Source organism: Hetaerina americana, unplaced genomic scaffold, assembly GCF_022747635.1.
Source record: "Hetaerina americana unplaced genomic scaffold, ioHetAmer1.1.p SCAF_2, whole genome shotgun sequence".
Taxonomy (NCBI): Eukaryota; Metazoa; Arthropoda; class Insecta; order Odonata; family Calopterygidae; genus Hetaerina; species Hetaerina americana.
This window is the reverse complement of record NW_027286763.1, coordinates 5942009-5960934: the sequence shown is the minus strand read 5'-3', so window position 1 is coordinate 5960934 and position 18926 is coordinate 5942009. Positions and strand designations below refer to the sequence as shown.

The window sequence follows — 18926 nt, the reverse complement described above, 5'->3', positions numbered from 1 at the left end:
ACAATTCACTCAGCAATGCTTTCAACCCCTTGGCTGACTGACAAACTAAAGTTTGGTCATCAGCAAACCTAACTGATTTTATGAATTCCCCGCCCACTTTCATCCCTACCTCCAGTTCTTCCCATGATTCTTTAATCATTTCCTCTGCATACAGGTTGAACAGCAGCGGATGAGAATGGGCAACCCTGCCTTACACCTATTCCTAACACTGCCCATCCTGCCTCCCCGTTTCCCACCCGCACCTGAGCAGTCTGAGACATGTACAGGTTGCGGATTAGCCTCTTTTCCCTCCAATCTATTCCTATTTTCTGCAATATACTCATTAGTTTTTCCCAATTCACTCTATCAAACGATTTTTCGAAATCTACGAAACAGGCAAATACATCCTGGTTGGTTATATATATTTATATAACTAAAAAATATATATATATATATACTTTATATATATATATAATAACAACAAACAATGAAACAAGAAAAAATACATAAAATAATAATTTTAAAAAGTTTGAAATAAAATATGTATATATATATATATATATATATATATATATATATATATATATATATATATATATATATATAAAGTATAACAATTAGCAGTAGTGTCCACTGACAAAAACACACAGAAACACACGAAAAGGAGACCTCCTTTTTGTGTGTTTCTGTGTGTTTTTGTCTGTGTCCACTAGTGCTAGGTGTTATACATTATTATTCACGTCCGTGAGACTTTCAAAAAGTGTTATATATATATATATATATATATATATATATATATATATATATATATATATATAACACTTTTTGAAAGTCTCACGGACGTGAATAATAGTGTACAGTAGTAACAATCCTGTCAAAATTTTTATACGTTTCCTTATCGAAAAAGTTTCTAATCAATCCTTCAGAAAACATCTCAGACCGAAAAATAACCCCTCCATGAACGAAAGTCATGCCCTAAAAACCCTACAGTCCAATCCCAACATCGTTGTTACCTCCGCCGATAAAGGCTCCTCAAATTAATTCTAAACACCATTGATTTTATTTCCAAAGCCCTCGCTCACCTGAACGATACATCCACCTATAACACTCTAACCAAAAACCCAACACAAACTTTCCAAACCAAAATTCGGTCTTTTCTCCTCCACTCCGGACCAGAAGAAGGCCACACCTCCCAAGACATATCCCTTCTTTTACCCCCAAACCCCAGAACACGCCTGTTTTATCTCCTGCCAAAAATACACAAAGCCAACAACACCTGTCGTCCTATAGTTTCCAGTTACAATTCTTCCACCGAAAGAATCTCTGCATTCCTTGACCACCACCTACAACCACTTGTACTCTCCTTTCCCTCCTTCACGAAAGACACATACTACTTCCTCAACCGTCTAAATTCCCTCCACACCCAACCTACTTATGGCCACCATCGACGTTACCTCACTTTATACTTCTATTCCCCATGCAGAAGGTTTATCCTCCCTCCGGCATTATCTTTCTCTACGCCCCCTACCCCAGCGCCCCTCAACGGAATTTCTCCTCAATCTTGCCACTTTCGTCTTGACTAAAAATGTATTCTCTTTCCAAATTGTTTTTACCTACAGACAAAAGGCACAGCGATGGGAACGAGGATGGCACCATCATACGCCAATCTCTTCATGGGCCATCTCGAAGAGACTTTCCTGTCACAGCAACCCTTTCAACCTCTTTTCTGGGTCCGCTACATAGACGATAGTTTTATTCTCTGGACACATGGCTCTGATTCTCTCAACAATTTCTTATCCGCCTTAAATTCATCTTTCACTGTTAAATTCACCTCTTCCATTTCAGACTCCACCATCACCTTTCTTGACACAGACATCTCACTTCAAAACAACAAATTCACCACTTCAGTACACATCAAAGCTACTAACCATCAGATATACCTACACCACACAAGCTGTCATCCTCAACACACGAAACGCTCGATTCTTAACTCTCTCTCTATCTGCGGACATCGAATTTGCAACACCACAGCCACTCTCAAAAAATATCGTGACAATCTACATCTTGCACTCCTCAAACGCGGTTACCCAGAAAAGTTACTACAAAATAAAATCCACCGCTCCACCCGACCACACACACCACACAATAACAAACCCATATCTGACGCAGGACCCAACCTTTGCAGCACCTCTTTCTCCGGATCAAACAGACTGAAAACCTTCCTGCTAATCTGCTAGTATAACAGAGGTGAGAACCTGCGAGATGGCGCATATCTGGGTGGCCCAATCATTTAAACCCCCCGCACATCCTCTCCGCTCTTCCTCGAGAACGCCATTCTGAAGACGACAGCCGAGCTGTCGAAACGTCAAATAACATTTTGTGAGTGTCCTTTCTTTGTGTCTCTATATTCTACAAATCTACGTCCGTGTTTTTATATATTTGTGCGTCGCCGCAGAGCGTTCTATTTCGAAGATATGCGAGGTGAGATGTTAAGAGGTGAGATGCGAAGAGAGAATGTTAAGCGAGAGATAGAAAGGGGAAATATAGATATTTTAGGTCTATGCGAGGTGAGATGGAAAGATAGCGGGGATTCCTGGAGTGATAATTATAGAATAATATACAGCGGCGGGGACGAGAGCCAACGAGGGGTTGCCATAGTATTAAATAAAGAGGTAGGAAGAAGCGTAGTCAACATAGAGCAGGTAACGAATAGAGATAAAAGCAGAACCGACGAACTTGGTCATTCTTCAGGTATACATGCCACCGAGCAACCATAAGGAAGAAGAGGTCGGTAGGATATATGATCAGTTGGAGGACATAATCGCGTGTGTTCCTGCAGGGAAACATTTGATAGTGATGGGGGATTGGAATGAGACGGTAGGCGAAGGAAGAGATAGTGATGAGGTGGGGGACTACGGTTTGGGTACGAGGAATTACCGCGGGGAGAAAGCAGTTGAGTTCTGCAGGAGACAGGGGTTAGTCATCACCAACACCTTGAGTAGACACCACAAATTTTATTACTTTCGTCTAATTTTCATCTGATATGAGCTGAATCTGAATTCTACCGTTTCATTTTTACGGATAATCTAAAGTATAGAATTTACAAGAATTCAGTTGGAACAGACGGTGCAGCATTTGAATACCAATCCTAATCAATGCAGCAGTCAAGTGTCGGTCACTCATTTTCGCCAATTGCGTGTCTTTCATGTCCACTCTGAGTTTATGAATAACACAAACGGCACAGAGAACGAAGTTGAATTCTCTGCTCAGACACTGTTGACATTTTGTGCTTAAGATCTTAGAATGGGTTTACTTTCCACTTCAGTTTTGAAACCAACCCTTGAATTAAATCGCAAGTTTTAAATAAACCAACACCACAGAATTATTACGAAAATGTCTTGTATCACTTGACAATTCGAACTCAGCGCACTCAGGCATGCAATGAGTCCCGATTTGAGATTCTACTCCAGCAGGTACGCTTCCTTGATTGGCATTATCCCACGAGTGTTCATGCATCCGGAGTTACCTCATATTTCATATACCACGTTTAGTATTCGGGAGAAATAGCCACCGAGATGTTTCCCCAGGGGACGCCATTGTTTCGGTGCATTCGCAATGCCGCCGGAGAGGTTACACGTCCTAACCAAACAAGGAGGGTTTCATTACATTTCTTCCGAATTGGAAAATTACTCGATGGAGAAACTTAATTCACCGCCACACAGAACGGATGGAGATTGCACGGGAGACGGAGGAGGGCGGGGCGGAGGGAGGCTGTTTGCGGGGGCTCGCAGCCGAAGGAGGTGGGGGGGGGTGGGGGCGTTTTCGGTTGAAGGCTGAGACGACCGCCTGAGGGTCTCGACTTAAGACATAATGATCTTTCCCATCTCATCCGAGACGACGAGTCCCTCCACAAACAAAAGTGCAGATGCTTGAAACCCACAGGCCCTCCATCGTTTCGCTCGATGGGAGGTGGTAATGCAGGGGACTGGGGGACTTGGGGGGATGGCTCCGTTCCGCCTGCGGATCGACGCCCTAATTGTTTTATATTTTATATTCCTGTGATCCAGAAACTGATTTCCTTGAAATTCACGACTCTTGTGAAACGTCGCGATGCAATTAGTTACGTACGTTTGATACCAAATGTTACGATTCCGTTAAATATTCAAAGAATCTATTTTAATTCCGGGGTAAAAGAAAAATGAGGAGAAGATAAAAATGTAAAAAGATTCCAATGGGTGATTATAATATAACTCCAGAAAATTCAGATCGATCCACAGTACGGATCTCAACTGCTGCGACCCCTTGTGCCTATTCTAGTTTCATGCCAAAATTAGATTTAATAATATTAGTGTCAAAATTGAAAATATCAAGAACGTACCTTCTAACAATACTGGCCTGGACTAAAATCTCTTAGGGTATAACAATTGTCGGGATGAGTAAATAAGTCAAACATTCAGTAATTGTAGCACTGATGAAATTGATATCTTCATTAATTCGGCGGAGCAAACATTCATTAGAAGAAAATATAAAACTCTGTCTAAAATTTCTCTTAAGCATAGTTCTCCTATGGCAAAACAAAAAAGGGGGAAACACTATCATTTTAAACCATTAATCCCCTTCTTAGGTAGTGTTTCCACAGATATGTGTTCGAAAACCCTGTTCCATAACTCCCAGCTGATACTAACAAGGTCTTTGTTCTAATTCCCCTCTAAATAGGAGCACAAGCCAATAGTGCCCATGATGGGAATACGTCATGCTCCGGGTTCTGAAGACATTTCGGTTGATACTCGTGAAAATAAATTGCTTAGTAGGATAGTTTTCCGATATTTTCGCTTTCCTAATTTCATGTCCGAGGATTGAAAAATTCTTCGGAACTTCCTAAGACAATGGACCGTAGTAGAAAGTTTCAATTTTTATGTTTTCATACATAATAGAACTATTAACTCAAAATGCTATTCCCGCATGGCAACATTACCTTCCTCTAACTACAAGCCTAACCGGAGGCTCGTTTTAACAGATTCAATTGCAAAATGAAAATTAAAAAGGGTAGAAAGATAATTTTCACGACTGCTATTACAAAATGAACCGTGTGCAAAATAAAGAGATATTTTTGGCATTGAAATTGTGTACATTAAAAACTCTAAACCACTGGATCAATCTCGTTCTCTTAGAAATTCGCATTTGCGAAATTCAAAGAAATAGAAACAACGGAGTCTTATATTTTTGAGCTCAGGTACTACAACACACTAATTATCATTCTATTTGCCATTGCTTATGGCTTAATCCTCTGGAATACAATGTAACTCGCGCATTCTGCCCTCATGTTGCACAAGTCAAGGTTTCCAAAAGTTCGTTCGATACCATTGATTTTTTCCTTTGCAGTCTACAACAAAATAAATTAAGATTGAAAGCACGTTTCTCGTTTCCCACGGGATGGTAAATGTTTTCGCGACATAGGGGAGGACGGGGGAGGGTAGTAGCGGGAGGAAGAGAGAGGGAGGGATGTGGGGAAAGCCGTTTATTAGGGTGGCGGGTGGGCAGGCGAATGTGGGGACGTGGGAAGCGGTAGAATCGTGGGTTTGATCCCCGTCATGCACTTGTCATTTGGTCGGAACCACACGCGTAAAAGAGGAGGCCCAGGGGCGGGAGGGAGGAGGGGGCCGAGGGCGAAAGGGAGGGTTCGAGACGTGGGTTCCGACATTTTGCGGTATCAACGGAGGAGGATCTTTGCCACCGGGGGCGACTTAGGAGAAGATGGCAGGGGGGGGGGCGGCCCCGTCCCTCGCGCGAGGGATGAGGGCCGCCGGGCTGTATATTTCCCTCCCCCCATCTTCCTGCTTTAGTACTCCCTCCACCGCCCGTCCCCCCAGGAAAGACAAGGGCACCGAGATTAGGAAACAGTGAAAGATGAAGGGAGCGTGGCGGAAGAAATCTTCGGCAGGAATCGGGAACAGGGGCGTGTTGCGCCCGCGTGGAGCCCAGGGGCAAAGGCCAACGTAATTCTTACGCTTTTTAATACTGATTCGCCATGAAAAATATACTTAAAATGGATGTTAAGTTTTCATTCAAGTAAACCAAGGTTCTTAAAGCCTTCAATGGGGGCTTTGGGTGTAAATTTAAATGTCGCATTGGTATCCATACACCAAAGGAACATCTCTGCACACACTCTGAAACTGTGGACGGCATTTAGCGCATCTCAATCAGCTCAGATACAAAAACAATTAATCGTTAAGATTGAAAACATATTTAACATTAAATAATTCTGATAAATTCGCAAAAAAAGAAATGTGACTGATCATACAAAAATGAAGGAGTACGTGGCCATCTAACTGTTAATGACATGCGCTGCAAAGCTCAGGGACAATGTTTGAAGCACGGTGATACCTCAGGGCACCGCCTGTTTCACTAAGGCTGTGGGATATTTCTCATCCCATATCTTCCTGGAACATTTTAGTCGGTAAAGAGAAATGATGTAAATCTTTATGCACATAAAATATCTGAATTTCATCTATTAAACATAATGCTTTTGACTCGAAGATTAAAAAGTTTTAAAATAGATGACTTATTAATTTTTTAAAGTACTATTTATGTTTTCGCTTTTAAAAACATAGATAATATCAAAAACACTTGAATCAGCGATATATAAGAATTGCTTATTGTTGAATGTAATACGCAAGATCGATAAAAATAAAGGCTCTAAAATATGTTTATAAATTGCGTTTATGAATTTTGCATTTATTTAAATGTATGATATTTATCATCAATAGAAGAAATGCATGATTATCAATATTTTTTAGATATGTACTTAATATAACAGTAATTATACGGGCTGGAAAATGGAATTGTTTCATAAGATACGTCGAAACGTACGTAGTTAGGTGGGAGTACATCATCGCTCTAATTTGTAAATAAAAAAGACACTTATGAGTTGAATTAAGACGAGAAATGCTGCGGGTAGCATTAAGTGATGCATTTCAGGTGCTGAAGGTTAAAGATGACCGACAGCTAACGCTTCTTGGTTGAGAATAAGCAGCTTTTATAGCCTAACCTAGCCAGGCAATAATTCACTTAGCGAATTTTGCCTTTACGGCAACAATTAACTGATGCCAAGGCTCAAGCATGAAGAACCCTTGGTTAGCATTAACGCCGCCTTATTTACGATGGCTTCGCCTCAAGGAAATGGCTTCGATTTATGTCGCCAGCCAAAGGCGCACGCGGAACCATTCAGAGACAGAGCCCAGACCCAAACGAATTTGTGCAACGGAGATTGGAGAAAAGCAGTATTTATTTCAGATAAGTTATGAAAAACGAGAGAGTGAGAGATTAGTGACGCTAGTATAAACAGTAGGTATGGATAATTTTTCAAGATAACCTGAAATTTAAATACTTCGGAGGAGGTAAATGTTTGTTTTTCAAACTACATATGATTAAAAAATGTCAAGTTTGGCCACTCAATCCCTCCATGCTTTCCATTCAACTTGCAAAAACAGCTAGCTGTAAAATGAAATTTTTGAATTTTACATTAAATTTCTTCTTAGCTATTTTTAAATCCGTGTAATTTCACTGTTTAATCTTTAATTATACCTAGCATGCAGTGGATTTCCAAATTCATTGACTTTGGAGGTTTTTCTGGACAGAATATAATAAGATAAACTGTATAATTGCAAAGCACGTGCAAAATTAATATATTTTTCTCGGATATAAAATTGTAATAGGGTGCATAATTTCTTTGATTATTGATATTTTTTTAAAAAATACTTACTTTAATAAATGTATGTGAACATGATTTACAAAGTTTCTTTAATAAAACCTTCCAAATAGTTAGATAGGCAGGGAGAATTTCTTATGTGCTTTCCAAGGAAGACATATATTAAATATCTCCTAAAAATAGCAGAGATGACCTTTCAATTGAATTAATTACGAACGAGAGAATAATTCTCACGCAGGAAAAACCGCGTTTGTAATTTCACAAAATTTTCATTGCAGCTAGCAAAAGGTGTATGACCCCCTGCATTTTATGGACGCGATTTTATAAAATAACCAACTAAAATAAATAGGCCTCAGATAGTGTTAACTATCATTTGACAGTGGAATAGATCAATTCAAACGGTTGGCGGCCAAATACAAGATGCACATTCATGTAAGAAAATCTCGTGGACAAGTAGCATTGCTTGTCCACGAGCGAGAGAGATCTCCTGAAATTTGCTTTTGCATGTGTAAGCGTGTATACTTTAATAAATAAATGTATACATATTTTTTTAAAGTAACCTGCTGGTAAAGGTAGGTTTTTGGATGGACAAAATTACTAATTCAACAATTTGTGACCCACAGCAAAATACAACATCCCACACTACATCAGGTCCCTCTTCATCTCTGAGTACTTTCTTCCTCCCTTAATCCCGTCCAACATCTCTATTCTGTTCCTTCCCTTTCCTCTTTTGCCTAACATCCTCCCCTCTATTACAGTCTTTAACATCCCACTGCCGATCAATACACCCTTAATCCACTTTTCCTGCCTCCATAGGATATCTCCCAACAAACCCCTCACTTCGCCCACCATAACAAGTACTTCCTCATTTGTTTTTTTCTTTGTCCATTTCACATTCTCCACTCTTCTCCACACCCACATATCAAAAGCCTCCAGTCTACCTGCTGCTTCAATGACCACGTTTCCGCGCCGTACATAGCTACGCTCCATATCAAAGTTTTCGCCAGTCTTTTCTTAATATCATTACTCAAAGTCCTTCTCATCAACTCCCTCCTCCTTGTGAAAGCCTCTTTGCCTACCGCAATTCTTCTCCTTACGTCTCTACTACTTTGACCTAGGCTAAGCTAAACATTAAAATAGGAGGGCAAAAACTAGACCAGGTAGAACAGTTTACGTCTCTCGGTAGTGTTTTCGACCAACACGGTCGAAAACACTTCCTAGATACGTAAACTGTTCTACCTGCTCTAGTTTTTGCCCTCCTATTTTAATGTTAAGCTTAGCCTTTTTCTTTCTGGAAAATCGCATACCTTTGTTTTATTAATATTGATTCTCATCCCAAACCTTTCGCACTGAATTTCCAATTCAATCAGCAATACTTGCAACCCCTTGGCTGACTGACAAACTATAGCTTAGTCATTGGCAAACCCAATTGATTATACGAATTCCCTGCCCACTTTCACTCCTATTTCCAAATCTTCCCATGGCTCTGTAAGCATTTCCTCTACACAGGCATTAAACAGTATCGCTCATATTGGACAACGCAACCTATTCCGAATACTGCCCTGCCTGTCACAGGTGTAGGGTGCGGAGTAGACTCTCTCCAATCTATTGTACGACTATTTTCTTCAATATATTTATTATTTGTTCCCAATTCATACTGTTAATCGCTTTTCATTAATCTACGAAGCAGGAAATACGTCCTGATTGTGTTCTATATTCCTCTCGATTAATAATATCATTACTTAAACGGCATCACGTGTACCTCTCCCCTTCCTAAACCTAAACTGATCATCCTCTAAGTAGTCATTTGCCATTCTCTCCATCCTTTTGTTAATGATCCTGAGAACAACTGTGACTGCGTGGGAAATCAAGCTATTTGTTCAATATTCCGCACATGATAGAGTCTTTATCTTATTTTGGTTAGGAATTAGTGCTTTACTGACAAAGAACTTGAGTCAGATTCCTCTCTCATAAATGCTACGAATTACTCCAAAAACACTCTTCCTCTCACGTTTTACTATACCGTTTAGTACTTCCGGATGAATATTGTCAACTCTCTTTGGCTTTATTTGATTTGAATTTCCTTTCATCCTCTTTCCATTCCACCATCGAGTAAGCCTGGACCTAAGCTATTTTCATCCGCGTCATGTTCTCTTTATAAGTCTAAAATTATTGGCGCTAGTTCTTCACCACACAGTTTCACATATATATTACTTCCATATCCCTTTTAGCTTTCCTGTTTAAGCTAATATTTTCCCCAAATAATCTCTAACTGTAAATTCAGATTTTACATTCTCACTTTCCGTAAGCGTTTCAAACTAATTGTCCAGCGAACCAGTTTTACCGTTCGCCTTCCAATCTCCACCACAATTTATACAGCACGCCGAATGTGAATGAAGACCAGTCCATATCCATCGCATTGCTCCGGATGGAGTTCAATTGAAGCTAAATATATTCTTCTGTAATTATTAGTTTAACATCGAAATCAAATGGCAGGCACTCCCATCATGATGAAATAGTTTGCGCTCGCTAATATCCAATCGAGCACCACGAAATGTTTTATTCACACGGAGGCTTATCCCGTATTGCGACTTGGGGGCTGCGCAATCGGGGAGGATGGGGTCGAAAGAGGCTGCAGGTATGTAAGCGCGTGAAGTGGCGGAAGGGGAGGGGGAGGCGGCGGCGGGAAGTCTGACGGGCTGGAGAACGCTTCCAACCTTGAGCATGTACTGCGGTCTTGGGAAAATAGCATGGAGGTTAAAATGAAAGGCGTCCCGTGTCTCATTAGTTTAATTAGCCAGTCCCGAAAATTGTCTCTCACTCGCAAATAAGCAGGGAAAATATGAAACTTCTGCGTGTATGTCAGTTAGGGTTGGTAAATGAAGTCTCCATCGAGCCTCCCTTGAACATCAACTGTTTTGCATCATACGACGCTATATTCAGCTAATGGTCTGATAACAGTCACGGTAGGTAAGCCTGGCGCGTACAAAATCAGTGGATTCGTTTTAATAACGGCACTTCATAAAATCCATTAAAATAGGCCTGGATTTTCACTTATGCTCTCTGAAATACATTAATACACACGCTGATTAATTATGTTGCCTCATTTGCGTATTACACTTTATTCTACACAGATTTCTAAAATCCTGCATGGTAAAATTATGAGCTCTTATGGAACATTTAACTGAAGTGAATATCTACCGTATAAGAAAAATAAGCATATGAAAACCTCCAGGCACCCTATTATGCATGTGGCAATATAAAAAACGAGAAGAGACGGTGCATAAAATACGAGAAATTAGTTAGACGTAAGGAGAAGAATTACGCTAGGCAAACAGGCTTTCATAAGGAGGAGGGAGTTGATGAGAGGGACTTTGAGTAAGGATATTAAGAAAAGACTCGTAAAAACTTTGATATGGAGCGCAGTTATGTACGGCGCGGAAACGTGGTCATTGAAGCAGGAGGATAGACGTAGACTGGAGGTTTTGATATGTGGGTGTGGAGAAGAATGGAGAACGTGAAATGGACAAAGAAAAAAACAAATGAGGAAGTACTTGGTATGGTGGGCGAAGAGAGGGGTTTGTTGGGAGCAATCCTATGGAGGCAGGAAAAGTGGATGAAGGGGGTATTGAATGGCAGCGGGATGTTGAAGACTGTAATAGAGGGGAGAATGTTAGGCAAACGAGGAAAGGGATGTTGGACGGGATGAAGGGAGGAAGAAAGTACTCAGAGCTGAAGAGGGACCTGAGGGGGGTGTTGTGTTTTGCTGAGGGTCACAAATTAGTTAATTTGTAATTATGTTTATCCTAAAACCTACCTTAACCGGTAGGTTACCTAATAATAATAATATATATTTGTGTATATATATATATATATATATATATATTTACATATATATATGAATGAATATATGTTGTGTTGTCTATGAATGTGCATATACATAAATACGAATGTATTTATGTATATACACATTCATAGACAACACAAACATACATAATTTGAGATAATCTACACAAGTAAGTGTAAAATCTTATAAAACATTTAATCCCAATAGAATCCTTTATGAAACTAGCTTCCTAAATTTTTAATTTACCATTACTTTGACCAGCAAAGCTATCACTACATTTCAAGTACCAGGTTAAGGGTTAAGTCATAATCTGTGTTAGTATAATAGAGAAATTAAACTAGTATCACATGCTTTTCAAATAATTCCTTTGCTAGAAAACAGAGAAAGTGTTCCAGCGGAATGGACTAACTCTGGCCTTCCATGTGGCAAAAATCTGTTCTAGTTCCGTTAGAAATAAAATAGCTGGCAGGCGTTGGAATTATTCGGCCGTGAAGGGAGGTTGTTTATGTATTCGCTAGAAATGTCGGTCCCTCCTTCTTCGGCCCGCGGCCTTCCCGCTACGCCGCAGCCGCACACGTCTTCCTCGGGTTTTGTCTCCCTGCCTCTCCGCTTACGCACGGATGTACCGATAATAGTCCTTTCTTCTGTGAGCTCCTCAAGCTGTTATCTTTGAATCTTCTGGTTCGTTTCCCTTTTGCATTTGAATGCTTAACGGCAACCGGGAGGATTGGTTGAGGAGAAATTACAAGAGCTCCTCTCGGCTCCCCGAGGGCATACGTTAAAACCTATTCCGCCGCTCCTAATTTCAGCTCCCATTTCGGATGAAGCGTGGGACTGGGAGTCAGTGCGTGGGAAATGATTGCATGCTTCGCAGAGATGACTGAGCTTGTTTTGTAACGATCTCTCACTGGAGTTTTCACGGCCAAGAATTGGATTTAACTATTTTCTCGAGACGAAGAGGATGTGCCATTTGCAACCACGAAGTCAGGGTTGCGTTGGCAACATCCCACAGTACAAATTGCGATTAGTGAGTTTTTTAGAGCTTCGTAGTTTCGGTCTAAAAACTTTTAATAACAAATACGCTCTCCCCTGGAAACCAACAGAATTAGCCATATTAAACATATCAAACAATATACCAGATTGGTCAGTGCTATATAGTTACTTTACTTAATTGCAACTCTCCTAGTGTACATCTACATCTACATAATACCCCGCAAGCCGCCGCCAGGGCGTGTGGCGGGGGGTGTTAGGCCACCAACCGTAAAAAGGAACAATACCACATGCAAAACAACAACGTGGAAAATTACTCCCACAGTAGCGCAAGTGTAAATGTCTCGGGGTACCACGAGCAGAATACCTGGAGAATACAAAAAAAATATTAGTTTAAGTATAAAGGAGTTACAGTTGATGTGATGAATAATTAATAGATAATATTATGCTATAATTATTATGCCTCACTAAATAAATGCTGACAGAATATGGGATCATTTGGAGATGGGATTGATTTAAGAATTATCTTGACTGCACCGATAGGCAGGAACACTTTTTCAAATATGCTATGCTTAAATGTTGTGACGAATGAAATATTACAAGGTTTGTACAAATAGTACGCGGAATAACCTTTTCCTGACGTGACTGTACGTCGCAGCTTGCTCAGGCCGCGCAGGCTCGGTGGTGGGTGTGACCTTCAGCACGCGCCAAGCTCCAATCGCCTGCGACCGTTCGTCCTGGCTAGATCGTGTTTTTAGCGGGCATCAGTCGAGTGACTCGGGGCAACCGCCAAATGCAGCGAACGATTGAACAGTGGTACGTCATGAAATTGTGTGCTTGGCTGGGGAAATCGGTTACGGAGACTTTGGGCGGCGTGATTCGCAAGTATTTAGGAATTAAAGCATGCGAGAAACTGCAGTTTTTAATGCATGCTTGAAAATTTGCGAAAGAAAAAGTTTAAGCAGTGTAGGCTGCAATAATCTGTTTTGCTAGAATAAGTTAAGAAATGTTTCGATACTCAGAGTGTGTGTCCATTTATAAATTCCCGGTACACTAAAAATAATATTTTAATTATTTCGTCGAGTGGATTTCACACCGCTGTTTGATGAATTTATACAATCACTATGCTACAAAAGTACTTGCAAAGCACAGCTGGTTTCTATATATGAAAATATTTTCCCGCTGTTTCACTTCTACTATTATTATTACTCAAGTTGTTACTGATAAAATCACCGTTGTATCTTAAATTCCATAGCGACGTTAAAATCACACAAATTCAAAGGTGAGAAAGATGGCACATTTAAAAATCAGTGGACAGTGCCCTGTTTTATCGTTAAGAACTCAAATCGCGACTTTGGTGGGATATTGTTTTCTCTTGTTCCAGATTCATTTTCAAGCTTATTGGGTTTTCAATACTGTCTTTCAAATCACCTAAAATCTATCAATTTAATACTCCACATTCAGCTTTATGTACATGGCAAGTGGCATGAAACTGTGACTATTCAGATGAATAGATTAACATGAATTTTTAACGTCATGCTAAAAAATATTAATCATATATTTTCGTCCGAACAATTTATATGACATTTGAGTGACGGATTTCAGACGCAGGAAAGGAATGGTTTTTAATCTCAGCAATTTGGAAACGTCCATCAAGGGCCAGAAAGCTAACTTTGGCAAATATTAAAATGAAAAGAGTTTCCGAACTTTCCTCCAAAGATAGCATTATCAAAATTCTCTTTCTGTCCAAACTTCTTTGCTGTCTTTTACCCTCCTCCCCCCTATTTGCTCACATGGAGCTGATAATGTAAGTCTTTAAAAACAAGTGGAAAGAAACCTCATAAGGCGAAGGAAGAGGAGTGATGTGTATTAGTCGCGCACTAGTATGTGATAAGCTGAAGCTTCTCCACCAGATTCCTTGAAGGAATGTTCGGCATAGAGATAGACATTAATTAATAATTAAACATAACCTAGTCTGAAAATGTTAAATGAAGATATTTGCTTGAACGCAATTTTCAAATATGCCAATAAAAGTATGTTACTACCACATATGAAATAAAATTTCAGGAAAATTATCCTGAAGAAAAGGGAGATGTCGGAAACATCCGAAACTAGCGCGTCTCAGATCTCAGTATGAAATGACTTCTCTATCACTATCTTCCCAAGTCAAATAATTTACTTACCTCTGAAATCTACAGTGATTTCACTGCAACTACATTTTATACGGAATGACACCCTTAATATTTATATAAGATGAGCCACAAGTAAATTTCCCACCACAATTCCTAGGGCCGTTTTTCTACATTTAAATATTGGCGGGTCAGAACAAAGTTACGCGCATACAGCGCTATCTGTTTATTGTTTCAAAAGCGACGGAAGTGATTGTTCCGATTCAGTAGCCGTTCATCTCTTGGCGAAAAGTGGTTGCTCCCGAAAGTGGCAAAGTCCGTGCAGGGATTGAATTTTTGGGTGCCAAATCGAATCACAAAACTCACTGTGCGTTGACATTAGCCGATCAAATTCATTGGAAAGGGTGCCCAGTTTAAGGACCTAAAGTAATGAGTGAAGGGAAGGTTAGGCAATGGTGTCGAGACTGCAAACATGGCCGCGCACCAGTGCTCGGTCCAAACCGATTAATTCGTTCAACAAATGGACCAATTACTACGATCTGATCAACAACTGACGAGTAATGCTCTGACTAATAATGGACCCATCACCATTTACACAACTGATACTTTAAAAGTTTGAATACAGGTATTCGAACCTGTATCATGAATTGTGTGGAAGATGTGCAAAGAAATAGTCAACTCCTCTTCATCTATGAAAATAATTGCTACCGAGCACATCACGTCAATTGTAGCCAAGAGAAGTTTTAAGGGAATGATTTACCTGAGACGGTGGCCATGGCAGCGATGAAGAGTCCGGTCTTGGGGAGGGCGGTTGGCGGGAGGGAGGAAGAGGAGGATGCGGCGGGTGGTGAGGCGGCGGCGGCGGGGGAGGCGGCGGCGGCCCCGGGGGAGGCAGCGGCGGCGGGTGCGGACGACGACTCCCGGGTGCCGAGGACCGACGCCAGGCGCGGCCGCTCCTCCTCGATGACCAGCTCGGCGCTTGCGTTGTAGGCGGAGAGGAGCGTGGCCTGGCAGCGGAGAGTGAGTCGCCCCCGGCGGAAGGTCCCGCTGCCCGCCTCCACCTCCAGCCCCAGCGTCGTCGTGGTCGCGTTGCCCTCGTCGCGACGCAGCGGATAGCGACGCACGTGGCGACCGCGCACCTGCAAACAAGACGAGGAGGAGGGAATAGTTCAGAGTCACCCACCAAGTCATTGGCACAAACAGCAAGCGGACGCCTGGGCATCGGTCTCCGTCATCTTCGTCTTCTTTGGGGAAATGACACTTGGCTCACTACACCTAGAGCCAATCGCTCGGGCTCTTATTGAAATTAACCGTTATTACGCGCAGTTACGCGCATATTAAGACTATCACCCGCGGATTAGCGATGACTTCATTTTAATAAATTAAAATAAAATGTAAGCGATTTCTGCGATTTTTCTTTTGCAATGTTCATCTAAAGAGAGCTGGAGTTTAGCTAGATAAAATTTTTGCTGCTTACACAAAATAAAAACAACGCAGAAATCTCGAATCATTTAACTCATGCATAGATATTACAGGGATAAATTAATGCGTCACTAGAATTTCCCTGATGTACTCTTTTGTTATCATGCCAGCTATTAATTTTTGCGTACTTTATAACACTGTACAAGTTCTTGAGCATAATAATGATGATACATAATTATTGGTGTCCGGTGCTTTGAATAGATATTGCGATGCCTTATCATCTTAGCGATCATCGTTGAATGTTTGTTCATGGTTCGTTGGATGCTGTTCCTAATATGTTTAATTAATTTTTTTTAAAGTTTCTCGCTGCTGGATATTTAATCCAATTCGAGATAAGGTTTGTTCATCCTCTAAAATCGGTTCAATCTTTAAAGTGCGACCATCGTTTAAAAATTATAATTATTAATAATATGTTTAACAACAAAAAGTAATATTCATACCCCTTCCCTAAACTTATGGGCATGATCCACATTTCAGCCCGTCTCCAAAAATGTCCATTCATATCTATCAACTCTAAATAAAGATGGGTGAAAAACATTTTACTGTTACACCCAAGGTGGAAATCTTTTCACTAAAATCGTGCAGTGGGATTTGAAGAATTCGTGGAAATAAATTAAAGCTACGCAATATTTATTTACAATTTTCAACAAGTGACGGTTTTTGTGGAAATATTTTGATTTTATTTAGGATTATTTAAAATAAAAACTCCAATCGTAGTCGCTCCGATCCTTGTCAGTCGCTGGTAGCACTAATGTAAAAAGACAGTGAGGTGAAGTTCTGCCCGGGACGCTTTGTAGAAGAGCGTACGTCCTTGAATTTGAGTTCGGGTCGCCAATCTCAGTTAATGGCTTTCCATCCCCGCCACGAGGCGAGGTACCAAGCGGAAGAGTAGCTTCCTATTCCAGCCAACCGATTCTATTTGGGCCACCACTCACGATCATGAATAAAAAACCCTGCAATGATACTCTTTGACTCCTTGGACTAGTCACGGAGGCCGTTTTAAAGAAAAGTGATAATGAAAAGAGACCATCATTGACTAAATGCATTCTTTCAATCTATCTTAAAATCTCTGCTCTTCCTATGGCATATCTACATTTTCTTCGACATGCCATTGCTTATTCAGTATATTAATTTTCTCATTCCCTATAAATAATCATTTAATCCTCCACTCTACACTAAGACTAGTTCCTCAACAAATACGTTTTCGCAGTGCTAAGCACAAATGCCATGTTAATATTAAGCTTCAATGTGTCTCTTTCCCACGCTTGATTAAGAATGGCCCCACTTGCCAATTAACTAAAAAAATTGGTAAATTCAATATTTGCATTCTCAACTTTGATCCTGTTGTCTTTTTTTGTTTATTTTTTATCTTATTTATTCATTTAAGTATCCTGCAAGCCAACGCTGCTGTGTGTGGCAGGGGATGAATACACACCAGGCTAATTTTGACCCGAATATGACCCTACCTCGACCGGACAGCATTATTCTGGTCCTCTGGTTCGGGGAAAATCTCTTTCTTCACTTGATCTCTTTTATTCTACTAACATGATTTCTCCTACCATAATACGATTGGGGGAATAATATATATAACATCATTGCTAAAGACAACTCGTCTCAATTTATGCAAGAGATTCTCAATCTGTAATTTAACCTTCGCCCCGTGAGTGATTTCCAGCCTGGCTGCTCTAATATTTTGGATACGCTACGGTAAGTTTATCATTGTCACGTTTTACAAATATAGCTCCTCTACGCCTGCAGCTCCTTTACGACTATACATTCTACAGAATACTCTCTGGCTACGCGAAAAGGCATAGTAACTGTCACTTGCTTTAAGTGTGAGTTGCTGCTTTAATGTTTAATCGGGTTTAAAGTTGTCACATCTTTAATAATTTGGGCACCATTAATGTAACGTTCTCCAGCGCCTACAGAGCGATCACCTTCCGCGGATGTCAAGCGCGAAATGAGGCCAACCTTTCCGTGGCGTCGACTCTTTGATATTGCATTCAAGTTTGGTAAGTTTTTTAAATTTTTTGAAAGTTGAAACCCGAATTATCTTAAGGCCTATCACCCAACTAATGCGTGGCTAAATAATCTTAGGATAACCGTAGCTCCATAATCATAGAGGGAACACAATTCCGCTTTGCAAAATCTGAATCAGTCATCTGTGCGCGTAACCTTGGTGACGTGCCAACCAGGCACGCTACCAACTTGGCTGCCACAATCGGTGAATGATGCCTAAGATAGGGTTTGCCCGAGCGCACCTGGGCTCTTTTCACCCCCGCAGCGGCGTTCCTACGCGTTCCTACGGACGCATTTCATATTTATTCATTGCCTTAGAAGAATATCTGTAAAGTATTTTTGTCCGATTACTTGTGTATTTAAAGGTCGTTACAAAATTTTGAGGCATTTATCATTATAAAACAAATGCTAGGAAAAATACAAAGAATAATGCGCCACTAGAGAGATTTAGGGGCTCACCTGAAGCTGAATAAATCCATCTAATTTGTGGGGAATACGGGTGGAACGAGTGAAAAGTTGCCCATTTTCCTTAATTTTTCTTAATTTAAATGATGCCCGTCAACAGCAATTTGTAACCTTGTAGTTACACATCAAATGCCAAGCTAAAACCTAGGCGAGAAAACTAGGCTAGTTGAAGATCGGAAGATATGGTCTGGTTCCTAAGTTATTATTATTATTAAAAATACACGTTTGCTGATAGACAGTGTCAGGTGGCACACAAGTCCCAAATAATCGCAAAAGATAATACATAAAATCAGTCAGCAAAACAAAA

At 40.5% G+C, this 18926-nt stretch overlaps 1 protein-coding gene across 1 annotated transcript in view; it reads right to left on the bottom strand.

The window, feature by feature from the left end:
• The window catches only part of LOC139687893 (uncharacterized), a 772086-nt gene that overhangs the window by 21820 nt on the left and 731340 nt on the right, over positions 1-18926 (bottom strand). Inside the window, exon 5 of the mRNA XM_071585227.1 lies at positions 15414-15792. Coding sequence (XP_071441328.1) covers positions 15414-15792 — 379 coding nt within the window. The remainder of the gene's footprint in view (positions 1-15413; positions 15793-18926) is intronic.